At 55.7% G+C, this 27898-nt stretch overlaps 3 protein-coding genes across 3 annotated transcripts; 1 reads left to right on the top strand and 2 right to left on the bottom strand.

Annotated features, from left to right (window-relative positions):
* Positions 1-297: 297 nt before the first annotated feature.
* DUOX2 (dual oxidase 2) lies at positions 298-18084 on the bottom strand. Its single transcript, XM_065940319.1, has 33 exons — positions 18015-18084; positions 17677-17766; positions 17255-17419; positions 16498-16685; positions 16141-16342; positions 15870-16036; positions 15450-15510; positions 15218-15314; positions 14678-14768; positions 14299-14401; positions 13690-13853; positions 12986-13161; positions 12648-12766; positions 12148-12285; positions 11812-11925; positions 11420-11622; positions 10937-11122; positions 9341-9566; positions 9168-9261; positions 7109-7296; positions 6528-6597; positions 6012-6095; positions 5297-5475; positions 4926-5156; positions 4647-4746; positions 3897-3946; positions 3484-3611; positions 3077-3230; positions 1612-1844; positions 1233-1391; positions 934-1089; positions 706-834; positions 298-420 (listed from the first exon to the last, which is right to left on the bottom strand). Exons 1-33 carry the CDS (start codon positions 18082-18084, stop codon positions 298-300), a joined length of 4638 nt encoding a protein of 1545 aa, XP_065796391.1.
* An 875-nt stretch (positions 18085-18959) lies between these two features.
* DUOXA2 (dual oxidase maturation factor 2) lies at positions 18960-22388 on the top strand. The gene is made up of 6 exons (XM_065940321.1): positions 18960-19106; positions 20258-20315; positions 20599-20733; positions 20992-21205; positions 21581-21795; positions 22195-22388. Exons 1-6 carry the CDS (start codon positions 18960-18962, stop codon positions 22386-22388), a joined length of 963 nt encoding a protein of 320 aa, XP_065796393.1.
* Positions 22389-23582: 1194 nt separating this feature from the next.
* On the bottom strand, positions 23583-27052 carry DUOXA1 (dual oxidase maturation factor 1). The gene is made up of 6 exons (XM_065940320.1): positions 26906-27052; positions 26532-26589; positions 25445-25579; positions 24982-25195; positions 24501-24718; positions 23583-23824 (listed from the first exon to the last, which is right to left on the bottom strand). Exons 1-6 carry the CDS (start codon positions 27050-27052, stop codon positions 23583-23585), a joined length of 1014 nt encoding a protein of 337 aa, XP_065796392.1.
* Positions 27053-27898: the final 846 nt, after the last annotated feature.

Raw genomic sequence — 27898 nt, 5'->3', positions numbered from 1 at the left:
CAACAGTATACACTGATTTTGTGGAAGGGAAAAGGACATGGGGATCTAGCAGAGAAAAACACGGTTGTCTCTTCACCTCAGTTATCACGAGGCAGAGACTGTCCCCTCCCCACTTTATCTGCCACAGCCTGCTGTGGTGTGAGCTGCAAGTGTCTCTACTAACTTCTCAGAGCCTGGGACAGATGGGACAATGAGGGAGAGGCCCTTCCAGCTCTCTGGCTGAAGCTTGAGGTGAATTCTGACAGAAACTGTTGGCAGGTCTGGTTCATGGAAGGACCAGGAACCAGGGAAGGTGGCTCAGAAGTTCTCATAGTGGTGCACGAAGTGGGTCTGGTCCTGCTGGTTGATGAGCTGACAGGCCTTCTCTACATTCTTGGTCATTCCTGGAGGGCCGCAGCTGAACACCCCAATCTTCCGCACCTATCAAGTGTTGGGGGAGAGGGGGCAGAGGTTGCAGAGGAGAGGCCTGTGGCCTTGAGATGCTCACTCCCCAGGAGCTGCTTCCCAAGCCTGACTGGACTGACCAGGGCATTGACCCCAGGTGCTAAGGAGGAGGAGTCTTGAATTGGGGAAGCAGGGGTGGTGTTTAAAGCCCTCCTCCAACCCTGGACCCCATCCTGAGGTCCTCTGCTCAGGACACAGCTGCAGCCTCTTCAAGGGCCAGAAAGTCCTGGCAGGGAAAGGATGGTTGGGGGTGGGACTGACCTTTGGGTGGACCTCCTGCAGAGAACTGAAGAAGCGTTCAAAGGGGGGGCGGCCAAAGTGGGTGATGGAGCGCAAGCCCGTGAACAGACTCCGGTTCAGCACCTTCTGGAAGTGCCGCTCACAGATGTACTGGGGGAGGGAGCAGAGGAGGAAGCCAGCGCCTTGGCCATCCTGCCTTGCTCTGCCCACCCACACACCCACAGTCGCCCCCTGGCAGCCCTGACGCACCAGCATGGTGGTCCTGAGGTCGAACTTCTCAGCCAGCTGGGTGATGTAGATGTGCACGGACACCAGGTCCTGACAGTCATTCTCCTCCACCTCTCGGATGATATCAGCCAGCCATTCAAATTGCCGCTGGGTCCGCGTCACCCAGATGAAGTAGATCTGGGGACACATGACTAGAGTTCTGACTCAGCTCAGCTCAAGGAGCCACGGGCTTTTTATCTTGCTGCTTTGCTGTGATGTGGGGACACAATCATGCTGTCTGCCCCTATTTCTTTGAAGAATGGAAGAAAGTAAACACTCACCTTTCTACAGAGCATTTGACTCCCCAAGGATGACTTAAAGACCAGGTCTTTGAGGATAGAGGCAAAGGGGGTGACCCCAATGCCCCCTCCTACTAGCACAGACACCTCAAACTTATGCCACTCCTGGTGGCCCTCTCCAAATGGCCCATCGAGGTAAAGCTGCCAACAGAAGAGGAAGATGAGATGAGCCTGGCCCTTCCCCAGCTCTGAGGTTAGATATGTGGGGGAAGAGGGACAGGGAGAACCGGTCTCTTTGATGCACCCCAGCCCTCTCCCGGTCTGGCTTTGGGGTAGCTGAAGCATCTTATCCTGGGGTCAGGAAGGGTGGGGACCTTTCATCAATGTTAGAGCCTCAAAAAGTGGTCCAAATGATGGGTACCTTTGGATATTTGGCACAGCTGTCACCCGTCGGAAGTGAGTAGGTCTCCCTGAGGCGGGTGGTCCATGGCCCCACTGCCCGGATGTGCAGGCTAAGCGTCTCCTCATGGGGCGCTGATGTCAGCGTGAAAGGGTGGTACTCGTTGGTCCCCAGAGCCAGGCAGGCGATCCGCACCCACTGTCCTGACTTGTACTCGAAGCCTTGGGGCCGCTGGAACTCCAGGTGGGTCACTCCTGAGGGTCGTGGGCAGGGAGAGGCAGGAATCAGAGGGCTTGTTCCTGGTACCTGAGAACCAGCAGGTGCCCTGTCTTTACCACACACCTCAGGCACAGGGAGCAGTCACGTGATCTGAGCTAGTAGGGCTTCTGGGTTGGGGGTTGAAGGACCCTTTTCTCTGTTTCTTGGGTAACTCAAGAGCTGGGCTTCTCTGCTCCCCTGTTCCAGCCTCTCCCCTCCTCTTTGCTGCTTCCTACCACTAAGGGCCCAGGCTGACACCACTGTCCTGGGTACCAGTGTACTAGGTCAGGGGACCTCGGGCTCCCCAAGTACCACCTCAGTGTTTACCAAATTTCCACTGTGTGAACGTTACCTTTGTGGTTGGACTTAGGCGCTCATCCTCCAGCATTATCATTTATCTAATGTTTTTCTTTAAATTGACTTATTTTTCAACTCAGTTTACCTTGAGAAGAACATTTAGGTCACTGAGGCAGGTGGAAAACCAGTGTCATGTGCTCTATCTAGCTCTAGAGGCCAAGCTCTTAAGCACCACTCTACATGTCTAAGTGTTATGTGCTCTAAATAGAAAGCACCACATTTTATCACGTTTTAGCTGGATCCTGTTTGTTGCCTGACCACAGTTGAGCCTCAGGCTTGTTCTTCCTTTGTGGAAAAAGGAGATTCGCAAGGACTGGAGGGTGCAAAAGGCATGCGAAGACCATGCTGAGACTTTGCTCTTAAGTAATATTGATTGATATAAAGTCGAATGAGGTTAACTTTCTTACAATGTGAGTTTTGAGGGTCAGCCAGCCCCACAACCCTTAAATATCCTCCACTATCCTCTATAGTGATGTGAATCCCCACTCTGGCCAGCACTGACTCTCAACAGACTCTTGTGGTCTGGGCCATTTGTCTGTCTCTGAAGAGGGATTTTTCCGAGTGAAGAAATGGGAGAAGGATGTTCAGTTCCCTGCCCTGTTCCCAGGCCACACACGTACTGGTCTTTCTCATCCTTAAATCCCTCGGAATGCCTTTCAGCTGGCTCTCCTCATAGTCACCTCCCATTTTGTGCAAGCCCTGGAAACTAAGTCCAGACCTTCTTGGGGCTGCAGTTCCATCAGGAAAGCCATAGGGTTCCTCAGAGGGTCTCAGAAACAACAATGGGGTGAGGAGACCTGGGGAGCTGTCTCCCCACATCCCATGAGTTGACCTCCCATGCTTCCCACCTGAGGTCAGGCCAGCTTGGTACCTGAAGGCAGCAGCTGCGCCTTCACCACGCCGATCTCCACCTTCTTCCGGCTCAGGCTCACCAGCTTGTCCCCCATGTAGATAAGTGCCGGGACCAGGAAGTAGATGTGGAAACGGGGCAGCTGGATCAGGGCAAAGCTGCCGTGGATGATGAGCTAGAGACATGGCCAGTTAGTACAGCTCAGACCCAGCTGGCCAGCCCCCTTTCTGCACCCACCTTACCCAGATGCTTCCTGCCCAGGCCCTGGGCCTGGGCTAAGTGCATGGGGCTGGCACAGCTCCACAGACTGTGGCCTCAGATCTCAGGGCCTCAGTCTAAGCCCTTGAGTCCAATTCAGCCTGCTCCCTCCCCATATCATGATGCTCATCTCTGCCCTGTGGCCTGGCCCTGCCAGAGAAGTCCCTCACCAGCACGTAGAGCAGAATGTAGAGGTGGTGGGTCAACCAGAAGCCCCGGAAGCTGCGGCGTCGGAAGTGGTGGGAAGCAAAGACATACATGATGGCAAGAACCAGGAGCAGGAGCACCCCTGTCATACCTGGGGGCAGTGGAGACAGGGTCAGACAGTCCTGGTCTCAGGGCCTCAGCCTGGGCTGAGAGTAACAGAGAGCATGTCCCCATCCTGCCCTCCTTTCTTGGTCTCCTTCATTCCTCCCTGGCTCCCAGAACAGCTTAACCAAAGAAGCTGGAACTAAGGCTTGTCCTGGAGCCTGCAAATGGAAACTGTCACGCTATAGACAAGTGCATATTCATGGGAAGATGAGGACAAAATCAGAAGTCCTCAAACAGAGCCCCCAGACTCCACATACCATCTAATCTTTACCTGGGACTGTCTGGAAGAACCACCAGTAGAACTTCTGGGGAAGCTTGGACCTATAGGACAAAGATACCCAGAACCTCAGGCTGGGGCAGGAAGAGCTCCACCACTGTTGCAATGTGACTCTGTTCCTGATGGCCTTGAATACAGAGGTTCCTAGGCTTCTACCCAGATGACCAGGGATCTTTCCAAAGAACATGGGCCCCAGCCTCCTGTGTTCTACTCTCTGATCTCAAAGCAGTTCTTCTTCCTGTGTAATCTTGAATTCTCCTACTGCAGCTTACCTTTGCTTTCTTGCGTGCCTGGTTCATATTCTGTAAGCTCCATGAGGGCAGGGAGCTTACTTCTATGCTCTATCACTGTGCTCAAACAATGCCAGGCACAGTCAGTGCTCAAGAAATACTTGTTGAACGACTGCATGTATCTTGGCATTCTTACTCTCTGGCTCTGGGATGGACACATAGACATGTTCCATAAATGTTTCCCCAGTGAATGGATGGCAGGCTGAGAAAGCAAGCTGTATGTCAGGTACACATGGGAAAGAATATCCAACTTCATCTCCCAAAGTCCTTTCCTGGCCAGTCATGGCCAGCTTTCTTCCTGAGGCCAAGGAAGTCATCTCTCAGCTTCCTCGGGATGCTAACTTCTCACCCTCACTCAGTGAGAGAGCGGAGAGTCTAGGGCCAAATACCTCTTTTCTGTTGTACTCTTAGGCCTGCCCCAGAATTCCCAAGGGGGGCCCTCCCCAGAACTGACCCATCATTCACAAAGACGCTGGGAAAGATGCAGGCCAGTAGACTGAGGGGGCTGACTGAGAAGATGTAGACATTCACCACGTGGCCAGCGCTGTGCAAAACTGAAAGAGACAGATACCATTAGAGATGCCTCCCAGGGCCAACCCTAACTCCAGCCCTGAGGAGACAGGAGGTACAGGTAGGACAGAAGGAAGTACAGTAGCTCCAGTCTCCCCACTGTCTCCCCCACAGCAGAGCTAGGGGCCTGCAGCCATGGCAAGCATGCCCAGGTGCCACATACTGGCCAGGACCACGGCGGCCATGGCGATCCAGCGATGGAAGTCCACGGCGGCATCGAAGGGCACGTAGCGGTTGAGGAAGGTCTCTCGCAGGAAGGTGATGAGGTTGCGGCACATGGTGAGCAGGATGTAGGAGAACATGAAGGAGACACTGGCCGCCGTGCCCCGCGACAGGATGATGCCCACAAAGGTGGTCTGTGCAATGCCCGAGGGTGGCGAGGCAAAGGCGTAGTCTGGGGGTAGAGTTGGGGTGGGTCAGCACAGCACAGAGACCTGAGTCAGAACACCTGGGCCCCCCAGGCCAGATACTGATGTTCGGCAAAAACAACCAGAAGGCGCTCACACCTCCCCTCCTGCAACTTGAAAGTCTTACAGTAAGCACGCTCCACAAACAGTCCGGCACAGATGGCCGAGAAGACAGCCACACACACAATGTGCCGCCGGTAGTTCTCCACGAAGCGCTTGTACTGCTGCAGCTTCTGAGCCAGGAAGCCCCGTTGCATCTTCTCCTGCAGCGCCTCCGTGTACAGCCGGGGAGGGGGCACCCCTGCCCTGCAGCAGTGGGAGGCAGGTGGCCTGAGGTCAGGGCACCCTGGCCTCCTCTAAGTGCCACCCTATGAAGGAGACCTGGTGCTCTGGCTGTGGTCAGGATGGGCCGCAATATATGAAAGAAAAAGCTTTTGGGGGGTGACTCCCACTCTCCCAAGCCGTTACCACTCATCATGACTTGCCCTGTCCACCCACTCTTCCATCTCCCCACTACTCCATCTCCACTTCCTCCTATCTGCCCTGTCCATCCCTCTTCCTGCTCCCTGCCCAGGCCTCACTGCTGTGTCCAAAGCAGGCAGGGGCCAGGGGACCCCTCCCTGCCATCTTGATGTTGCATGGAGTGCCAGGCCCCTGGCCTGAAGAGTAGGGTGCAGAAGTTGGAAGAGGTTGAAGAGTCATTCGACTCAACAGCCTGCCAGCCAGGTCAGGGACATGTGGAATGAGTCTCAGGACAGTCTCTTGTGGGTGGAGGTGGGCAGACCGAGACTCCAAGACTTCTCCCTGTGTTTCCATGGATCAAGGGTCTGGGAAACACTCACTTTTTGCCAAATCTCTTCTTCAGCTCAGGGCCTCCCAACTCCGGAGCTTTCGAGGCAGGGAACCCCACTCCCTGAGGGCAAGAACTGAGGAAAGAAAAATGGGTCTCATGCTGCCCTTGTCTTTGCAGGCAGAAGAACTGCCAGGCCAGGGTTGGGGGTGGGCTGGGAGGGGGTAGATCCTGGGATTCATTTCTTTTCACAGAACCTGCCCATAAAACTGATCAGAGAGGAGTCTAGCAGAAGGCAGGACCGAAGGAATGGATATGGTCAGGTCATCTGTTCTGTGTGATGATTGTGCCTTGGAGGGGCAGAGAGAGAGCCAGGTTCCTGAACAGTAGTGGGTATGTGGGTGTGTGTGTGAGGCAGCCAGAATACAGACTCAGGACAACCGTGCATTAAGAGCTACTTTCAGAGGGCAAATGTCTGGTCCAGAGGCTGATCTCCCCAGCCCTACTTGCTTCATTTCTCTGCAGGGGATCCAGTCAGGACACCTCCCCATGCCCCATTCCTACTCACCGTTCCCCAGAAGTCCGAGTGATGAATGACACTCGAGAGCTGATGTTTGGTTTAAAAATGTCTCCAACACCTGGAGAGGAGAACAAGAAGCTGGACAGGCTTCCCCAAGAGTGTGGGGAGGTGACTGTCCTAGAATGGCTGCCGGGCAGTGACTTGGTCACATCCCCACATCCTCTCCAGCCTTGCTTCCCACATTGCCCACACTGAGCACCCACACAGGGTGGCCGCTGCTAGACAATGTGGCAACTTCATGCAATTAGGAAAAGTGTCCCCCCTCCAGGTGGATGTAGCCTTGCAGATTCTCTGTATAGAGAAAACGGGGGTTCGTCCTCTGGCCAGGCTCACCCCAGATCAATGTGCATGGTTGATGTGCAGCATGTAGACTAGATTTCTGCCTGCCCTGACCCCTCCGTGGGCATCTTTGTGTACAAATTGCACAACTGTAGGCTACACCCTTGATTACACATGCCTGACTGTACTAGGCACCAAGGACTAAGAGAGAAGTAAGACCTGAGTGCTATGCACCAGGAACTTGCATTTTGAAGATGCGCCCATCCCTGACACCTTCCAGACTCACACACCTCCTCCTCCACCTCTGACACAGAGCTGTGTTCGGCGGAGTTCGCTGTCATGGTCCCGCAGCATGAAGTGGAAGTCCTCCCATGTCAGCTCCTGCTTGTCCTGGAAGCCTGACTCCTGGAACATGGACTCCACCACCTCAGCCAGCTGAGCCTTGGTCAAGCAGTTGTTGGAGATCTCGATGAAGGACCTGGGTTGGGGGTGGGGGGAACCCGAGAAGAAAGCAGCCTGTCACCTGGCCAGGTCAGGTTCAGGCAGGTGCTGGGTGGGGCAGGCCCCAGACTATCTAGTGTGGTTACCAGTGACCCAGGAAGTGGCACCGAGAAGGTGTTCATCCAGCCTGCTGCTGACGCTAAGCTGGGTGGGGCGGCCACGGCCCGAAAGGCAGAACAAAATTGAAAGTGACCTTGACCAGTTAGAGAAAGCAGCCCTCAAACAGGGGGCATCTACAGCTGGGATAAATGTCCACTGAGTTAGGAACGTGTCCAGGTGGGCCATGGGCCACTCGAGTGGCAGCCTCTCTCGTGTTGATACCTCCCACACCTCCGCCGGGCACCCCATTCATGGTCGAGTGGGGGCACAGACAGTCGGGAGCTGGGGAAGGAGATGTAGCCGCAATAGCTTCTGCTTCCTTGTGCCAACACCCCGGGGTGCAGGCAGATGTGTCTCTACACCCAATGAGACAGCACCTACAGTGGCCATACTTTTATCTTAGGTGCACTTTGGGACAAAAGCAAACACACACGCACATTTGTGTTGAGTCCAACAGAAAAAGAGCTTTGCCTGCATGGCACGGCAAACAACTGCCATCACATTTTTTAAAAAATACATCATCCCACTTGCTCAGGATGAGACTGAGCCAGAGTCACACTGAGTATAGGATGAGGAGGTGGGAGCTTAGCCCCTAGGGGCAGAAACCCTCTCCCAAAGGTCCTGCAGCAGCACACCCAGCGAGGGACAACTGCAATCCACTTCACCCTAGCCCTTTCAGAAGCCCACGTCCAGTTGTTGTATCTGGCCTGCAAAAGAGGTGGCAGTGAAGGGGATCACTGAAAGCAATGAGTAAGGTTTGCAGGGATATAAAATTTAAAAGGATCTGAGCTGTTTTGTGCATTCTGTTTATTCATTTGCTCATTTGTCTCATCTGATTCAGTTGCCTATGCATCAAATGCCTGCTATGTGCCTATCACAGTGTGGAGGAGGTAGATGAGATATGAACCCTGTCCTTGTAGAGCTGCAGGAAGCTGTGTTACTGGAGCACTGTCTTCAGGAATAAGATGTCTGTGAGCCCAAAATTGGTCTTTATTGGCACAACACAACCAGAAATGGCTTAAGAAGCAGGAAGAGAGAAGGGATGAAATATAGAACAACATTCTGCTTTTCTCCTCCTGCCTGTCCTGGTGATTAACATCGGCAGTGACCAAGGGCATCTGTCTTCCAGGATTCATGATCTCACTGTGTAAAGCACAACCTTAGAAGAGTCAGTCAAGACCTGACTTCCCTGGTGGTCCAGTGGATAAGAATCCACCTGCCGGTGCAGGGGACACAGGTTCAATCCCTGGTCCAGGAATGCCCCACATGATTTGGGGCAACTAAAGCTGGTGTGCCACAAGTACCGAGCCCACTTGTCTAGAGCCTGCACTCCACAACAAGAGTGTAGCCCCTGCTCGCCACAACTAGAGAAAGCCCACATATAGCAACGAAACCCAGTGCAACCAAAATAAGAAAAAAATTTTAAAAAAGAAGAAGAGTTAGCAAAGATCTGACAGCATCCAAAAGAGGTTGGTTGGCTTTATTATTGGTCATCTTGATGTTGCTTATGTTTTTTCACTTGGGAGAATTTTCTGGCTGGTGTTGGCTGAAGAAACAGACCCTTCTGGGGGCAGGGGCCTGGCCAGATAAACTTTGAAGCTGGATGCTCTGGGTGTCTAGGATGCAGTATCTAGACCACCTCTCAATGCAGATGGCCACATAACCTCCTCACCTACCCTCCTCTAACCTGACCTGTTTTCCTGTTTAAAATGGCAGGACGTCTCAGGACTGGAGGGGCCCACCCCATACCGCATCATGGTGAAGAACTCGTCCTTGGAGAGGAAGCCATTGCCATCAAGGTCATACATGGTGAACATCAGGCGGGACTTGTCCTCCGGGGAGCCTGGGAAGAGACAGGGGGACCCCAGTCACCTCTCTGCTCAAAGACACCTGGCGCCTGGGGTGGTCCACCATCCCCTCACCTTTCATGAAGACCACCAGGACGTCCAGGAACTCCCGGAAGGACAGGTAGCCATTGCCGTCTTTGTCAGCCAGAGAAAACATGGACTCCACAAACATGTCCTGGGGCTTGAGGCCCAGGGACTCAGCAAACTCTGCCCGACTCAGCTCACACATCAGGGCCTCCCGCACCTTTTGCGATGAGTCCAGGAGCAGGGTCCCTGCATCCACCTGGTTGATGTCTAGCACCTGTACTTGGACAGCAGCAGAGGGAGGGAGAGGAAGAGTTGAGGCCTGGGCTGGAAGCAGTTCAGTGACCCTTCTCACCTCCCGAAGCCTGGATCAGAAAGGTGAACCCTGCTGGTTGTTCATTGTCATTAGACAAACTTCTGACTTGGGTTTCTGCTCTCCTGCAGAGGGGAGACTGTAGCAGGGGATGGGGTGGGAGCAAGGATGGACAGTGTTTGGGAATGCAAAGTGAAAGAGCCTGCACCGGTGACAGAAACTGCAGCAGACATGAATGGATAGGCAGGAAGGGGCTAAAGATATGCTCTTTTGTCAGTTCAGACAGGGATGCCATGTGCCTGATTTTAAAAGTCACATACATGTAACTTGTTATTGTTGTTTAGTGGCTAAGTCATGTCTAACACTTTTGTGACCCCATGGACTGTAGCCCACCAGGCTCCTCTGTCCATGGGATTTTCCAGGCAAGAATACTGGAGTGGGTTGTCATTTCCTTCTCCAGGGAATTTTCCTGACCCAGGGACTGAACCTGCATCTCCTGCATTGGCAGGTAGATTCTTTACCGTTGAGCCACCAAGGAAGCCTATATGTGTAACTTCCATACTTTAAATGCAATCATGTACCAAGCACTTGGGCTAAATACAATGTACATAGAACAGTGTTTATCAAACTTTAGAGTGAATCAGAATCCTCTGGAGGGCTTGTGGGTCCCAACTTCAGAGTTCCTTGTTTTCTAGATCTGGGGAAGGGCCTGAGGACTTGAGTTTCTCACAAATTCCCAGATGAGGCTGTTACTGTTGGTCCAGGGAGCACACTTCGAAGACCACAAACGTCGACTATCTCCCTGAATCTTCATAACCCAAGGGGATGGACCCTATTTTAATCACTCTTTTATAGATGAGGAAACTGAAAACAGAGCAGAGGTGATGTAATTTGCCTAAGGTGATGTCCTGCTAAGTCATGTCAGTCATGTCCGACTCTGTGCAACCCCATAGATGGCAGCCCAACAGGCTCCTCTGTCCCTGGGATTCTCCAGGCAAAATTACTGGAGTGGGTTGTCATTTTCTTCTCCAATGCATGAAAGTGAAAAGTGAAAGTGAAGTCGCTCAGTCATGTCCGACTCTTGCGACCCCATGGATTGCAGCCTACCAGGCTCCTCCATCCATGGGATTCTCCAGGCAAGAGTACTGGAGTGGGTTGCCATTGCCTTCTCCAAGGTGATGCCCTAGTGAGTAGCAAAACCTGGGTTCCACCGGGGCTGTCTGTTTCTAGCCCGCAGGACAGAAGCTCAGTTCACCCTAGATAAGGTACTGTCCAGCCCAGGTTCCCTCCTACCCCTAGGCCGCTTCTGCCTCCAAAAGGCCTGGTCATAGCACCTGGGCAAAAAGGTGTCTGAAGAAAACCTCCAGGATGCGTTCCCGCTGCTCTTTGGTCACAGCTTTCCTGAACAGCTCATACTCTCTCATCTCAGCCACATCCAGGCCCAGAGCCCAATTCTCACAGAAGCCCCGCAGATGCTGCACGAAGGCGCCCCGCTCCTCCTGGGAGTTAAACAGCAGCACCTGGCAGAAGGAAGGCCGTGCCAGTGCTCAAGCTTCTGGCTCAGCCTCCCCTCAGAGGTTCTTGGATTTGGGGAAGGAAACTAAAAGGCTCCCATTCCAACCCGGCTAGGGCCAGGTGAGTGGCCCAAGGCGGTCAGAGGGAGAGTTGGGTGGGGACCTCGGAAAGACATGCCTCTTCCCAGTGTCAGCCCTCACAGACGAGCCCTGCAGCTGAGGACAGGGTGACATGAGAGGACTCGCCATGAGAACGGAAATGGGCGAGGGCAGCCCAGGCTGGGGAGGCTGGCTGGGCCATACCAGATCATACTCCTTGGGGATCTTGAGCAGCAGGGCGCGGCATCCACGGTTGCTGGACAGGATGAGGTTGACCTGTTGTGGGGGCTGCAGCTGGATGGTGCGGAGCACAGAGAGCCGCCGGTCCACAACCTGCAACCGCCGGTCTGGGAGCAGCTGGATGGTGACTGGATAGCCCCTCTCCCGGGGGCCCGGCCACTCCATCGCTAGGGAAGGGATGACAGGCAGGGCATAGCGTTTCAGCAGAGCTCCCCAGGCCCCGGCCCTCAGGCCAGTTCCAGTCTGAGCCGGCACCCCGAAGCCTGGCTTTCTCCCCACATCTGTAAGCTGGTTCTTTCACAGCACCCCACACCTTCGGTTCTCTTCCCCCTTCCCTCCCCTTGGCCCCATCTCACCTGACACTCCATCACTGGCTGGTTCCTTCTTCACACTCTCTTTGCGTTTCCTTTGGAGCTTCTTGCGCTCTCGGCCCCGGAAATAGGCCACCACCCCGGAGATAAGCAGGCTCACTGAAGGGGGTCAGAAGGAGCCAGTGGGGAGAGGAGCCCCTCAACTGTGAGTTCACCAAGGCCCTGGCTGCTGCCCCTCCCTTCCTAAGGCCCCCTGAGGCTGGCTTCAAATGAACTCAGGACTGAACCCTACAGGTCAGTCAGTAACAAGGGGTGGGGACAGTCCATGGAGAGAAGGGGAACTGAGAGAAGAGACATGGGCGAGAGGGCTGAAGGGCTTACCTAGTGGAAGACAGCACAAAGCCACGATGGTGATGCCAAAACCAGGGCCACTGCCCTCGAAGTAATGAATCTCGGTCAGGGGCACACAGGGGGGCAGGTCTTTGGTTGTGAGCTGTCGGGGCTGAGGGCAGGGTGCACCTGAGGGAAAGGCACAGAAGGTCTCAAGGCCTGAGCATCCCACTCCTTAGTCAGGCACCTTTCCCCTCTTCTCCTGCAAAGGGCCAGGTACCGCTCCCTCCCAGACCCACCTCCCTGGAACTTTTTCCCCTCAGAAATTCCACATCCCACCTCTCAGCATCCACCCCAACCCGACCACAGGGTGCCGCCTGCAAACCCGTCTAGTCTCTACTGGGGGAGGTACCTAATGCAGGCCTCCCAGACCAACACAGAGGGAACTGCCTGGTGCCTAGCCCCTGAGACAGCACCAAGGGACCCCCCCCACACAAACAACCTCTGCCCCTTTTCTGCCACCATTGCTTGTGCTCTCCCAGGCCACCCACCGTTCTGCCAGATAAAGACATTGGGCTGCAGGGTGTCAGGGTCCACATTGGTGACAGCCACCAGCACGTCCCGAAGAGTGGTGCTTCTAATTTCTGCAATTTCCTCTGGAGAGAAGAGCCTAAGTTGGGGAAAGCCAGAAATTGTTTGGGATGAGAAGGGGTCACAGGTCTCCAGCAAACTTGGGCCTGGGGACCCAGATGAGAAAAATAGACCCAGAGGGGTTAGGGGGGAGTTGTGGGCCAGCTGAGAGCCAAGGGCCCATGGGGGCCATTCACAGGCAGAGAGTCTGGGGTCCAGGCTGAGACAGAGTTTGAGGCGGGAGTCAGCCAGACCTTACCCATTCCTGCTGTTCTCAAACCAGTAGCGGTCGCCATCCCGCAGTCGCACAAACTGATCAAGGACGATGGTGCTAAAGAGGGGCCCAGGGTCCCCGTGGCTCTCCAGGAGCCCCCCGGGGAGTAACTCCAGCCGGGACAGGTCCTGGTTGTACAGGGCTGCCGTGGCCTCCAGCACCTGGGGCACCACAGGAGGTGAGGGGTGTGTGAGTATACATGTGTGGTTTTGTATTGGGAGGGCGGCCACTACTGCCCCATCCCTCAAACATGGAACCCCATCCGCGGTCTGGTTTGCTGCTCAGCCTTGAGGGAGTCTCCTCTTTCTAGGCAGCCCCCCTCAGGTGGTGACAAGTCTGATGGGAGGACTGTGTCACCACCCAGACTGCCTGTCTCCAGTGACCAGCAGCTTCAGGGTCACCCATCTCATGGGGAGAGACCCTGCAGGAATACGACGATGGCTCCCCACCCAGGGCTCACTCTGCAGAAATGGTACAGAGTAGTGGTGAGGATACTCTGGAATCAGATGCCTGAATTTGAGTCCTGCCTCTGAGATGGACTTAACAATTATGTCATCAGTAAAATGGGGACAATGATGGTGTCTACTCTATAATGTTCTTCAAACAGATTAAATGTGTTACACATGTAAAGGACTTAGTGTCACCTCAAGAAAGCTTTAGTTGCCATTATTATCATCACTATTTCTGACCTGAGGGTCCACCTTGGGGTTGAGGTCACTCCAGTTTCTCGGGGTCTTCAGTCCTAAGGCCTGCAGAGCTTGGCTATAGCTGGGCAGCCCCATGTCTCGGCCACGTTGGATGCTGCTGGCCACGTAGTCAGTGCGAGAGAACTTACCAGGGCCAGGCCAGTAATCTAAGGAGGAGAGAGGACCCGGCTCTAGGCTCAGTCCCCCTAACCCTTCTTTACCCAACAGCCTTGAATTGGGCTGTTGGCATCACCCATATCCAGCACATGTCAATGTCACCATGTGTGACCAGGGGCAATTTTTCTGGCAAAACTCTTCCCCTAAGACTCAGGATGGTTCTAGTCACCAAATTCCCTGTCCCACCTCCTTAACCTCAAGATGGAGCTGGACGAAAACTTTTAGAGACCTAGGTGCCAGAGATTGTGGCACCCCCCCACATACTCAGATGTAGGTAGTTTAGAATAGTTATTTTCCTCTAATTTTTTCTAATGGCTGTTTGCTGTGTGTGTGTTCCTACACTGTAGGCACCCTAGGCCTACCTGCTGACTACCCAGAAGGGTCCCCAGGCTCACAGACCTCTGGGCCCTCATCCCCTCTTCTTCCAGGGCTTACCCCTCAGATCTTCTACCACAGTACTGTCCTCCAGCTCTGAGATCTGGGAGGCCATTCCCAGCAGCAGCTGATTCACTGCCTGAGCGCTGTTCAGATTGGGATTCTAGAAAGAAACAGCACACTCAAGGTCGGTCCTCAGGCTCCTCCCCAGAGCGGGGTCCCTCTCACCCAGACTACTGCAGCACCCCAGGACAAAGGGCCCTGGGCCAGTCCTAGACTCTGTTGAGCTGCTGTCCCCAGATAATTTTCTGATCACTCTACCTTCATCTCCCACCACCCTGAGGCAGTAACACCTGTGAACTGGAATTGTTGCTTTTCCCAGCCTGTGTGACAAGACTGACCTTGACCCACCTTCCCTTGTCCCTGACCCCAGGCTGACCTCCCGAATCCAGTAGCTGTTGCAGACTCTGAGAGCTGGGGAGCTGCCAAAACCCTCATTCAGGACCATCTGGAAATGACAGCTGGCATTTCTGAAATGGGGAATCAAGGATGCGGTAAAAGAATTCAAGGAGGCTGGGTTAGGGCTGATGTGGGGTGAGGCATTCAGAGGGCATTTGGTGAGTACTAAGGGGTGTCCTCTGAACTTCCTTGACTACGGCAGGGATTTGGCAATCAGCGTGGACTGAAAGTAGAGGTTGCTCTTTGTCCACACAGGGTAGGAAGGGAAGGAGCAAAGAGAGTGACACAGCTGCTGGACAAATCCTGCGCTCAGCAACAGAAGTTCAGCTGTTAGGAGGAAATGAGGAAACCTCCCTGTTAAGACTGGACTCCTACCCCAGGGTTCTGTTTCAGGGTACCAAATTCTGCTTCTCTTTCCCCACGAAACTGTGGGGGTGGGGTGTACGAAAGGTCCCCAGGGCGCCAAGGCCACTGAATCTTCACCTCTGCCAGTGTGCTGCTCAGCCAGACCCTCCCTCACCTCATATAGACGCCAGGGGGCACCATGGTAGAGAAGAACTGCTCAGAGGCAGCCAGGAACTCCGGGGAGATGCTGGGGTCCAGGAAAGGGCGATACTCTGTCCACAAGGGTAATGAGAAAAACAGGCTCCTTACCCTCACATACTATCATCACACGAAGCTACCAGTCTTCTTTGTCCTACGGATCTTAATCACCCCCCTCCCCAAGCCCCCTCAACCCAAGTGTTCCTCACCTGTGTAATTTGGAGGTGTTTGCTGCAGGAAGCTGGGCAGCCACTCATACATGGCGATGTTCTGAGGGTCAAGAGAGGGAAAAGGGGAGGTTACCGCTGGAGCAGCCAGGCCAAGAGGGACTTGAGCTCAAGGAAGGTTTAAGTGGGAGATGAAGACCAGGCAGGGGCAGTCAGCAGAGAGACTCTCAGACAGAAGAGGTGAGGAGGTTCCTGTTCCCCACAAGCAACCAGGGCAAGCGGGTGGGGAGTGGGCTGCGAAATAATAATCACTAGAAAACCTCCTGCGTGAGTAGCGCTTTGTCTATCACCCTCAGGGGCTTTTCCTAGACGGCAGCTCTGTGGAGAGGGGGTGTTTCTGGCGGGGTCGTCCAGGACCGAGGGCTCTGGAGTCTCCCGGGGACCAGGCCGTGGGGGACCCACCTGGTAGGTGGCGATGACCCTCTTGCGCGCGTGCTGAAACAGCTCCTCGTCCCCCCAGAGCGGATGCCGGCGGGCCAGCCTCTGCGCCCACAGGTTGTGATAGCGGAACCAGAGCAGACCCAGCGCCTGCAGGAAGGGCTCGCGGTTCCCTCGCTCGGCCCCGAAGGCTGCACGCGCCGCGGGAATGCAGGGAGGAGATGAGCGCGGGCTGGACCGCCGGGCGCCCCTCGCCGGCCCCCGCCCGCACCTCGCCCGGCCCCCGCCGCCTCACCGTACAGCCCCCGCGGCCCGCGGCGGCCCGTCGCGGGATCAGGCGGTGTCCACATGAACAGCGGGGCCTGCGCGGCCCGCGGGAAGGCGGGGTCGGGCCCCGACGCCAGCTGCCCCCCGGAGAAGCTCCGCAGCTCGTCGCTCCAGGAGTGCGAGGATCCATAGATGGCGCTGCCGTCCAGCCAGCCGGTCACCTCGTTGGTCTGCGGGGACGGCGGGAGGCTGAGCCGGGGGTCGGGCGGCCAGGCGGGTCCGGGAGGGCTGAGGGCCCGCGGGTGTTGTGGGTGCGGCGGGATGGGATCGTCTCCGCGGCTGCCTCGGGTCCCGCCAGCCCCCCATCCCCGCCTGCCGCGCTCACCAGGTCCCGGGGGTTGCTGGGGCTCTGTCCGGTCTCGGGGTCCCAGTGACTCCTCTGGAAGGGCAGGACCACGTCCCCGCTCCGGTCGCGGTCGAACACCGGGTCTCCAGGTGGAATGTGGATGTTGAGGAACTCGGCTGGGCAGCCAGACTTTTCCACGCTCATCAGGTCCGACAGCACGTGGTAGCCTGCGGGCGTGGGGTTCAATCTGGTAAGAATCGCTATTCCCCACCGCCAGGGAGCCTAAAGACAGATGTTCCAATTCAAGCGCCGCACCACCAGCTCTAAAACTTTCTTCTAAACTGTAAAGTGGGGTTATAGTACCCTCCTCACCCACCCCCATCACGTCGTGGTGAGAATCAAAATAATACAATAAATGTAAGGGCTCCCTGGAGCCAGTCCCCATCTCCTAACAGATCGTGCCTCCCCCTCCCTCTCCGGGGGTAAAGAAGTTAACCCTCACAATGAGAGGAGAGGGGCGGCAGGGACCTAGCTCCAAGGCTAGTGGCACTCCTGGGTTTGGAGTAAGGGTAAGAGACAAAATACCCGCTGGTTAACACCCTCAAATCCGTCCAAGACGAACAAAGGCTCCAAGTGTAGCCTGAGGGGATGGGTTGGGGGGCGGTGAGGACGTGGTTCGAAGGACGTGGATCGGTGTCCTGTGGACTTGCAGAGCGGCCTCAGGGCCCCTCTCCCTAGGCGCTGAGCTAAGCGCCTGGTCAACCCTCACCGGAACTGTTCTCCCATTTGCCCTCACCGAAGAAGACCCCCAGGACCGTGCGATTGCGGCCGGACGGCCTCCCGGCGCTTCCCTGCGAGGTGGCATTGCTGAGTAGGCGCGGGTTGGGCAGCAGCGGCTCCCCGAGAGCCTGATACACGCCATCCGCGTAGTTGGCCGGTACAAGGCGCTGCAGTCGGGAGCCTGTGCGAAGCAGGGAGCCGGGCTCTGTCAGAGCACGCCGTTCCCAACAAGCCCTTGAACCTCGCCCTACACCTCCCTCCAACCCCCACTCCCACCGACGAGACCCCTTCTTCAGTCTTCAGGTGTGTATAGGAGCTGGCCGCTCGGGCAGCGGGGCGGCTGTCTGGCGCGCTCTCTCCCCGCCAGCTTCTCCGCGCCGGGTCTCCCTCACCCCTGCCTTCCACTAGCCGTTCCCCACCCCAGGCCGCAGGACGCACCCGCAGCGCCACGTTCGTGGTGCCTCAGATTGTTGAACCAGCCGTCATAGCGCTGCACTTCCCAGGTCAGTGAGAGTGAGTCCTGGCCACCTGTGGGTCAGAGAGTGGTCCGCTCATTGCTAGCTTCCTTGCGACCCCTGGGGGACCCGATGGCCTCGGTCTGCGTCTCCAACCAGCCGAGGGCCCCCAACCAGACCCAAGTGGCGATTCTCGCGCGGGGAAGTTTCCCATCTCGCTGAGCTGCGCAGCGATCTCACCCCATCTTCCAGCCCCAGGAAGCCTCTTGCCTGCACCAATCCCTTCCCCAACTCCTAAGGGAACTAGTGCCTGGTACTTACCCGTTGGATCCAGGAGTAGATTCAGCAGAACTCCCAGGAGCACCAGTACCTCTGGCCTTACGCGGAGCATGTTGACCCTGTGAACAGCGGGGTGGGAGGTGGTACATGAGGAATACAGAGCCAGCCTCCCCCACCGCCGACAGTTGGCACGAGCTGTGTCCACCCCCATTTCTGGAGCGAAGCTTTTAGAAGTCTCGCCAAGGACCCACACCCACAGGGCACTTTTTAAAGGGCACAAGCCTCTCATATCCCTCAGTGAATACCTGTCCATGGACACTGAGGGATGGGAAGATCAAGTCCCATGTACCGGTCCAACCTCTGGCTTAGGGACACCGTCCGGGTCAGAAGTCTTTTTCTTGAAATCTTTGCCTCTCTGCTCTGCTCCCTGCTTCTCCCCACTGCCTCCCTCCCTCCCCAGCTCTGCAGATCCTCAGCCTCCCCCGGCTTCACTCTCACCCTCCTCTCTGCATCCTCTGAGGCCGGCTGTGCAGACGTTCCACTCAGGCTAGACCAGCGCCAGATGTGAGCATCTGGACCGGGCCGCTCCCTCTTGCTAGGCGGGTGGGGCTCGTCTCATTTGCATAATGACCTCAGCTTCTTATTTGCCTGATCTTTTCCCTCCGGGACCCAGCTGCAAAGTCCCGACCGCTCTCAGCGCGCGGGCCATGCTGCTATAAAAGTCAGATCCCATGCGACTTCGAAACACAGAGCGAACCCTCAGAGCCCGCTCTCCCACTTACCTAACTCGGTCTCAGCCAATTCAGAGCGCCTGAGGGCAGTTAGCTGCTGGCTTCCTTAAAGGTGAGCCGAGCCTCTCAGACTTGACTTGTCCATTGGGTCCAGTGCTAGCACGCAGGGGACAGAGTAAAGGGAAGTGGGACCTGGACTCGGAGGCCAGTGATCGCTCTCCCCGCTGGAACACACCCAGCTCAGCCGGGCTGCAGCATGACTCTGTGGAATGGTGTGCTGCCCTTCTACCCTCAGCCCCGGCATGCCGCCGGCCTGAGCGTCCCGCTACTCATCGTCATTCTCGTTTTCTTGGTCTTGGCCGCCAGCTTCCTGCTCATCTTACCCGGGATTCGTGGCCACTCGGTAAGGGGGTAGTAGAAGCTCTGGTCTGGGGGGGTGGGGGATGGAGGGCGTCATAGACAGCTTGTCTCTGGAGAACCCAGGACAGGTAGGAGGGCGGCAGGGTCTTTCATGAAAAGTCAGACTGAAGCGCACTGAACCAGACAAGCACACTGAACCAGAGGAACACCAGTAGTTCATCTGAACTACTGTTCACTGAACCAAAACACCAGGGGGAGCACACCAGTAGTCTGGTCCAGTACGCACCCCTTCTCAAGAATAGGGAGAGAGCCTCTGCTGGACATTCAGAGAGGACCCCCAGGTGGAACATTCAGGAGGCTGCTGCAGAGAGTGGGTGTCCAGTCTGGTAATCCTGGGGTCAGTTCAAGGATTCACCTGCTGCAGGGACCTCCTCCTGTCCCCAGGCTGCACCTCCACTCCCTTTCCACCCCCATCCTGACCTCCAGGTGATGACCGTCCAGCTAAGAGGATAGAAAACAGCATCTCAGACTGCTGTGTTTCACCTCTGCTCTTAGTTGTCATGTGCCCCCAAACTAAAGACTTCTGCACAGCAATTTCTTCAAAGTTGTGGTAAACTGGGCACTTTTTCTTAGATTTCCCCCCCTCCCAGAACCTAAGTTGTCTGTTTCTCAAGGCTCCCCAGGTCTTGTGTTGGTTTTCTGGAAAACTGGCACACCTAGTAATATCTGAGATGTAGTGTCCCACCTCCTCCACCTGGTGACCAGACCCTGAGGCCCCCCTCTCCTAAGGGAGGTGATCCCTGCCTGCCTAACACTTCTGGACTCACTGAGCCTCACCATGGCAGTGAGCCAAGCCAGAGGCAGCACCAGGAGTAGGAACCAGATAGCCAGAGAAGAAAGGTTGTGGGGGTGGTGGAAGAGCATAAGGTAGAGACAGCCCAGCGGCAGGGTGGACTGGGAAATGGGGCTAGGGAGGTAGAAACATGCAGCCAGAAAACATCAGACATGTCAGTGGTTCAGAGGGACTTGCATGACTTGACTTCAGCCTTTAAAGGTCAAGAATGTAACTGGGAAAGGTGGGCAAGAGAGGGAAGTTGCAGAGGCACTAACGGCCAGCGCAGCGTGGGGTCAAGGGAGGTCTGCGGGAATCTGGTTAGGCACTACCCAGACCTGACCCAGTGTGTGTTCCTGCAGCGATGGTTCTGGTTGGTGAGAGTTCTTCTCAGCCTGTTCATAGGAGCAGAAATTGTGGGTGAGTGTGTCATGCAGTGGATGGGGAGAGGACCTGGGGTGAGGAAGGGGGTGGCCAGAGGACCCTTGGGCAAGTGGAGAACTTGGGTTGGGTTCCCACTCCTTCTTCCCATTCTCTTTCTAGTGCCCACGCTTCCACCCTTACCGTATATGGATTGGGCTCTAGACGCCCCCCACCCAACTCTGTGCACCATTTCCCACCTCCCATCACCACTCTCCCAATTGCACGTCCCCAGTCTTCTCCCTGTTCTTTCCCCGCCCCTACCGTGTGCGTCTCCCCACAGCGGCGCACTTCAGCGCAGAATGGTCAGTTGGCAGCGTTAGCACCAAAACATCGTACAAGGCCTTCAGTGTGGAACGCGTCCGAGCCCACGTTGGTCTGCATGTGGGCCTGGATGGCGTTAATATCACACTCACAGGTGAGGAGGCTGCGGCTACGTGAGCTCCTGGGGTTGGCAGACAGACACTATGGGTGGGGGAGGGTGGCAGGGGCCGTTGGGGGACCCGTGGGGATAGATCCCACAAGTTCAAATAGCTTCTGGCTCTCACTGATTTGTGTTTTCCTCAACCGCTGCCAAACCCATTTCTCTCTCTCGGAGTCTCACTTTCCCAACTGAATCCGCTTAGTCTCCGGGTCCTAGCTGTACGCAGCCCGGTGACCTCGCCGCCATCCGCAGGGACCCCAGTGCAGCAGCTGAACGAGACCATCGACTACAACGAGCAGTTCATCTGGAGGGTGGGCCAAAACTATGCCGGGGCGTACGCGGAGGCCCTGGAGAAGGGGCTGCCATACCCGGTTCTTTATCTGGCGGAGAAGTTCACTCCGAGCAGCCCCTGCGGCGTTTACCGCCAATACCGCCTGGCGGGACACTACGCCTCGGCCACTCTATGGTGAGAAGCCACTCTGCGTACTTGCGCGCGCTCGATTTCTCTCGCGCGCGTTTGTGTGTGTGTGTATGTGGCGGGGGTGGGGGTGGGGTGGGGGCGCGGGAGCCGGAGGGTGTGAGTTCCCGCTGCAGCCCGACGCGCTTGGGGTGAGAATCACAGCCTCGGGGGCAGATGGTTACGAGGTCGGTACCGGCCGCGGGAATCCGAAGAGAACCAGTAACGGCTGGGCGTCGGCTACCCTCCTCCGGTATTTCCCTGCGCCTCTGCCATCCCAGCCCCAGACTTTGGTTCTGGGTTGGGATGCAGAGCCAGCGAGCCCGCGGGAAGCCGGGCGTGCTGGGGGACCCGGCTCACAGCGCCGCCGCCCCCTCCCCGCAGGGTGGCCTTCTGCTTCTGGCTCCTCTCCAACATGCTGCTCTCCATGCCGGTCCCGCACTACGGAGGCCTGGCTCTCCTAATCACCGGCGCCTTCGCGCTCTTCTCGGTGTTCGCCTTCGCCTCTGTCTCCAGCGTGCCTCTCTGCCAGCTCCGCCTCGGCTCCTCCGAGCTCACCACTCACTATGGCGCAGCCTTTTGGATCACGCTGGCCACTGGTGAGGACCGAGGGAACACGCCCCCGGTGGCTGGGAGCGGGGACGGGATTTATACCAGTGTGCGCTTTCCAGTTTGCATAGTGAGTTCACATAAATTATCTGATCTGTCCCGCTCAATAGTTCGTAGACGCTGGCACTGTTACACCTATTTTGCAGATGAGGGGTACCGAGTTCGGAAGGGTTCCTTCAGTATCTTACCCCACTGAGCATGCGAACCCACGTATCATGTATTCCATACTAGAGATCTTTCTGCGCTCGCTCGCGCGCGCGCGCGCGCGCGTGTGTGTGTCTGGGGAGGAAATGCAGACACCTCTCATAGATGGAGATGGGGAGGCCGGGCTCTGAAGCCCTGACAGCCCCCTTTACCCACCCCCAACCCCGCCCTGACTCCTGTCGCAGGCGTCCTGTGCCTTCTCCTCGGAGCCGCGGTGTTGAGTCTGCACTACGCTCGGCCCAGCGCTCTTCGCCTCTTCTTGGAAGGAAGCGTCAAGGACCTCGAAAGTCCGACGAAGGGGAGCTCGCCTCTCATCCTCAGCAACCCACTGCATAAGCACTTCAGGGCCTCGGACTTAACCATCAGTACTAACCTGTGAAAGGACTCAACGTCGGACTCCTACTCTGCCTTGGTCCGCGCAGGCCGGGGTGCGGTGCCCGCCGAGCTGAGTCGCTCCGGGAGCGCGGTGGGAGAGGCCGGTGGCCTCAGATGTGACCCCCGCTTCGAGGAAAGAGTCTCCCAGGGTGAGATGGAAATAAATTCTTTCTGATTTTGTTTTCTAGAAACTTTCCTTCATTATCTTCCGCGGCTTTTCAAGGCTTTCCGGGCATACCAGACTTCCCTAGGTTGGAGGTAGTCTAGTACACTCTTTCTCTGCATTGCCACTCACGCTGGGTTCTGTCTGTCTGAAAAATGCAGAGTAACCCGGGAGAGGGTGCCCTCTAGTGAGTCCAGGGAAAAACCAACCAAGGCCAGCATCCTCCTGAGCTGCCCCAAGGGGGTGGTAGCAGTGACCAGACAGGTCTTCCCAGCTCCCCACTCTTGCCACTGGCCCCCTGGGATCCCTCTCTGCTGAGTGGGCTCGGAAGAAATATTACTTTGGAGTTTATTCACTACTTTAGTTTATTTATTCATCAAAGGAGTGGTGTCTGAGGGCCAAGCTATGTCAGCAAGGCATAAAGATGTAAACCCTGGGAAAGTTTTAAGGTCCTTGGCAAATCCTACAATCTTATTTGGCAAATTTAGAACAGAGGCTCAGAGAGAATGCAGCACGCTCAGTTAATATTAGATCTAAGACAAGAAGTTTGGTCTCTTCTCCCTTGCAGTACTTTCATTGTATTAGTGAAATCACACCAGCTGGGGCAGTAAAAGAAGAACAAAAGGGACCCAGGAAAAAGGAAATCAAAGACATGCAGAAGGATAAGAGGGACCATAGGAGAATCACATTGTAACCCCGCACACACATATGTCATAATGTGGGTGAAGCTGGGTCTCAGTAAATGCCATCTTGAGGCAAAGTACCAGGGGAGAGCAGGGTTGCTGGGCAGAAACAGGTAATCTCTGCTTGGTCTGGTTTATGGGCAGCCTCGATGTCTGCCTTAGGACTTTATGGTTTGTTCCACTTTTACGTCAATAGATAGAGCTTCTTTCCCTATTCCACTTTCAGATTGGGGCTGGGAACTGATACAACCCAGCCTGTTGGCAGTTCTGGTGGGTTTGGGGGGTGGGGTTCCAGAAAAGTCTGGAGCCATGTTGGAAGCCCAGGTGCCACCAGGGAAAGGAACGGTTCCGGTTACAGGGCACAGTCGGGCTCCTCGCAGGGGGCCTCGGAGGAAGCCTCTGACAGAGGGATGTCCTGGGGCTCGGGACTCTCAGTGATGGACCGGTAGCGAGGGCTCAGGAGTCCCCCTTCCTCGGGATTCAACTCCAGCACAGGGTCCTCCCCCACACTCTGGCTGAAGAAAGCCTTCAGCCTGTGGGGCTGCATCCTGTGAGCCACCACCATGGCTAGACCCAGCAGCACACACAGCAGTCCTGGTGATGAAGCAACAGGTATCCCACCTCAGTGATAGGAACATGCTCCCAAGGACATCTTTCCTAAGAGCATTAGGCCCCTCCTGAGGGAGGCCTAGTGTCTCTGCTTCAGGGCCACTTGTGCTCCACGAGATGATCAGTATCAGATCATATGGCTGTTATGGGTCTGTTGTCCCGAGTTTTTGGACTCTAAACCCAGTGTTCCTTCAGGTACATCCCAGGGTAGAGAGAGAAAACTCTGAAAACCAAGAAGCACTAGGAGGAGGGTAGGACACACAAGAGGAGGCATGGGAAATGGCTTAAGGGGGCAGATACAGTAGGACAGGAGAAGAGAAGAAAACTGTGGGGCAATTGAAGACTCTGTGAGACAGGGACAGAGGAGTGATCTAGGAATGGGGGACACAGGGGAAAGTGTTTTGGGGAAGTGGGAGGGGTCATGAGGTCAGAAGATTTAGGGAAGAGCTGGGTGGAGAGAGAGTTAGGGGATAAGGGATATGACAAAGACAGATACATACAAATACAAATAAGGGAAGCCTGGGGATAAGGAATCTTAGAGGGAGGGGTCTTTCAAGAGGGGAAAGGCATCCTTGGTCCCCAGAGGCAGACCCTCAACCCTATGGATCTTCTGCGCCCTGGCCCTGAGTCCCCCACTGCCTGTCCCAAGGCTGGGCCTCACCTGTGGTCAATGTGATCCAGTAGGCAGGCCCACGGTGAGTGTGCAGCGTGGCAGCACCCAGGCGCAGGGGACAGGGCGGGGTGAGGGATGTGGCCGTGGAGAAGAAGAGCAGTCCCAACAGCTGGAAAAGGCCTGTGGCCAGCAGCATGTGGCCACCGTAGACCAGCACAGGCATGGACAGCATCACATTGGCCAGCAGCCAGCAGAGGAATGCCACCCTGGAGAGCCAGCACCTGGTGAAGGCTGTTGCCTCTGCCTCATTTGGGGCAAACTTCTACCTGGAGGGGCTGAGGTGGAGGCTCAGGGACCCAAGGATACCCCAAAGAGGTGAAGTGGGGATTCCTGCCTGTGGGCTTCCCAACCAAGTACTGTGGTCACCGGCACCAGACTGTCTCACTAGGGATCTCCACGTGAGCGGAGGAGAGATGGGTGGAAGCCCCATTCCTGAGTCTAGGCCAGCAGGGCCTCTGGCCACGCTCACCACAGCATAGCCGAGGTGTAGTGTCCCGCCAGGCGGTACTGGTCATGCAAGCCACAGGGGCTGTGTGGAGTGAACTTCTCGGCCAGGTAGAGCAGAGGGTCTGGCAGCCCCTTCTCCAGTGCGTTGACATACTCCTCAGCATAGTTCTCCCCCAGGCGCCAGGTGAACTCCTCATTGTAATCAATGGTCTCGTTCAGCTGCTGCACTGGGGTCCCTGGGGAAGAGGGCAGCTATGCTCAGCAGGGACCCAAGGGCCAGAGTGGAGATGTACCTGGGCAGCAGCTTATCATGCTGGACAGAGGGCCAGGCTCTGGTCTCCAGTGAGAGAAGGCAGTTTCCAAGGCCTGAGAATTTCCCTTCCTACCACCCCGCATACTATCGCTCTTCAGACCACTCTGAGCATAGCTCCCAAAGACACAGAACCGTGCCTTGCCCTCCCTCACAGGTAAAAACCCTCCCTCACCTGTGAGTGTGATGTTGACGCCTCCCAGCCCAATCTGCAGCCCAGTGTTGGCGCTGATCCACCGGGAACTGAAGGCCTTGTAGGACGTGTTGGTGCTCACCTGGCCCACAGACCACTCAGAACTGAAATTCACGGCTGGGTTGGGGAGTTGGATATACAAGAACTCAGGAAGGCCTGGGCATTGCTGGGTTAGAGCCAGGGGAAAGCATCAAGGGGACCGACCATGTCTGTTTTGCTCATAATTGTGTATCCATTAACCAGTGTAAGGCCTGGCTCATAGTAAGTTTGCCAGCAACATGTATGACATGAATAAATGGGGGTGGGGTGGGATTTCTCTGGTGGCACAGTGGTAAAGAAGCTGCCTACCAATGCAGGAGATACAAGTTCAATCCCTGGTCCAGGAAGATCCCACGTGCCTCAGAGCAGCTAAGCCCATGCGCCACAACTACTGAGCCTATGCTCTGCAACAAGAGAAGCCACTGCAATAAGAAGCCCATGCACTGCAACTAGAGAGTAGCCCCTGCTCGCCGCAACTAAAGAAAAAGTCCGTGCAGCAATGAAGATCCAGCACAGCCCAAAATAAAAAATTTTAAAAATTAATAAAAGGATCAGAATCCAATATCTCCCTCCTCTGGTTATACTCCTCTTACCCCTCCCCTCACTTCCCCCCACTTAGGAAGAGCTACTCAAGCAGCTGGGGGAGGAAACACTAACATAATAAACAGTTCTGGGCAAACACAGGGAGCTTCGACACAGATATTTTCTATGTTTCCTGTTGCCTAATCCCCAAAGTGAAGCAAGCAGCCCTCCACCATTCTTTCCCTCCAGCCTCCAGAGACCCTCTCCCCACAGGCATTCATTTGACCTGCTTTCCGCTGAATAAAAATGTTCAGAAGGTTGGAGAGACACATGGAGGAGGCTTGCACCTCTCAGGGAAAGGGTAGACGTGAGGGAATAAGTCAAGGGTGAGGGAGATGTGGGCAGGGAGGTCTAGAAGTCCACCCTGAAGCAAAGGCTGCTGTGGGGACACCCCAATGGGAGAGACAGGATGGAGGAGCCACCCAAGTCAGCTGCCCTTCACACTCACCGAGGATCACAGCTCCAATGAATAAGCTGGTCACTACCCGCAGCATCCAGAACAGCCTCTGTGTCACAGGGAGGGAGTGACACACCTCACGATGCCGCACCCTCCTTCCAAATCCACCCCGTCTCTTTCCAGACTTGGGGAGGGTGCTTGCTCTAAAGCTGAGGTCACTCAGTCAACTGAGATCAAAGTGCCTGGCCCAGAACAGGTACTCAGTAATTATCTGTCAGGGAGTGGGGCGCTCTCTGCTGGGAGGGTGGCTGATGTTTTCTCAGGACTAGACTCTCCTGAATCAGTAACCGGAGAGTCAGGACCCCTCCTTTCAAGGCCAAGGTCTCTCTGGGGCTGGGGTCTGCAGGGTTTGTTTTGTTTCTCACCATCTTGCCCCGAATGCCTGGCAGGATGATGATGAAGGTGACCAGTGAAGTCAGAAAGATGGCGACGATGACGGCCAATGTGGTGTCCGTTGGGAAGGTCGGCTTGGGCCCAGCGTAGAAGGGGAATATGTGTCCAAAAGCAGCCATTTTGGGTTGTTCGGGGGAGGCGGAGGCTCTACAACAACGATAGGTGTTCACTGATTGCCCTGTCTGAGCCAGGCACTGCTCCTGGTACTGGAGATGCAGCAGAGAGTACACCAGATCCCTCTTCTCTGGCGCTCACCAGACGCCATGGTTACCGCCATTCCACTACCCCTCAGCCATCCTTAGCTGTGAGAGAATAAAGGTCTTGGCAATCAGTCTCTGTCACCCCATGCTCCCTTCCTAATCCCCAGGTCCCTTAAATCAGTGCCACCGCTACCCTCAAGGCTTTGCTGCTTCCTCTGGGACTGTCTTAAGAAATATAATTCTCTTTTATCTCCCTCAGGCCTCCAGCACAAGCAGACAGATCACAGAACATAAAAAGAGCTGTATTTACTGTCAAGGTAAGGCATAAGGCTGAAAGATGGCACAGATTACAAAAAGGTTGGCTTTCCTCCTCAGTTCCCAAAGGAACAAAGGCCAAAGCACTCTGCTAAGTGTATGTAATCCAGCTACATCACCAGCGGGCCAATTCCCAGACCTGGCCTGGCCCTCTGGTCTGAGCAGCTCTCTCGAGCACCCTGGCTCCTGCACTAGTAACTGGAGAACAGCCGAGCTGAACTAGTGCGCCTCAGTGAGCACTGAAGGAACCCACCCTCCACTAGGCACAGTGCCAGGACCACACGTCCTTCCACCCACACATCATCAGCGGCTCTCCTCCTTGATTTAAATTCCCAGGCTTCCTTTCGGCTCAAGCCCTGGCTTAGCTCTTTTCTGTCTGTTCCCTGGTCTCAGAGTTATTTGGCTCTAGTTTGTCCGTTTGCAGACAAAATACTGGGAAAATGGTACCTG

This window comes from Muntiacus reevesi, chromosome 7 (genome assembly GCF_963930625.1).
Source record: "Muntiacus reevesi chromosome 7, mMunRee1.1, whole genome shotgun sequence".
NCBI lineage: Eukaryota > Metazoa > Chordata > Mammalia > Artiodactyla > Cervidae > Muntiacus > Muntiacus reevesi.
The sequence above is the reverse complement of the archived record's forward strand: the minus strand, read 5'-3'. Positions and strand labels throughout refer to the sequence as shown.

Excerpts from the sequence above, each read along its gene's own strand:
- DUOXA2 (XM_065940321.1), top strand. The coding sequence starts at position 18,960 with ATGACTCTGTGGAATGGTGTGCTGCCCTTCTACCCTCAGCCCCGGCAT. Across the intron at positions 19,107-20,257 it reads CCGGGATTCGTGGCCACTCG|CGATGGTTCTGGTTGGTGAG; the intron begins GTAAGGGGGTAG and ends GTGTTCCTGCAG. Across the intron at positions 20,734-20,991 it reads CGTTAATATCACACTCACAG|GGACCCCAGTGCAGCAGCTG; the intron begins GTGAGGAGGCTG and ends CGCCATCCGCAG.
- DUOX2 (XM_065940319.1), bottom strand. The coding sequence starts at position 18,084 with ATGCTCCGCGTAAGGCCAGAGGTACTGGTGCTCCTGGGAGTTCTGCTG. Across the intron at positions 17,420-17,676 it reads CCACGAACGTGGCGCTGCGG|GCTCCCGACTGCAGCGCCTT; the intron begins GTGCGTCCTGCG and ends TGCTTCGCACAG. Across the intron at positions 15,315-15,449 it reads AACACCTCCAAATTACACAG|AGTATCGCCCTTTCCTGGAC; the intron begins GTGAGGAACACT and ends CCTTGTGGACAG.
- DUOXA1 (XM_065940320.1), bottom strand. The coding sequence starts at position 27,052 with ATGGCTGCTTTTGGACACATATTCCCCTTCTACGCTGGGCCCAAGCCG. Across the intron at positions 26,590-26,905 it reads CAGGCATTCGGGGCAAGATG|AGGCTGTTCTGGATGCTGCG; the intron begins GTGAGAAACAAA and ends CCTGTGACACAG. Across the intron at positions 23,825-24,500 it reads CTGGATCACATTGACCACAG|GACTGCTGTGTGTGCTGCTG; the intron begins GTGAGGCCCAGC and ends CTTCATCACCAG.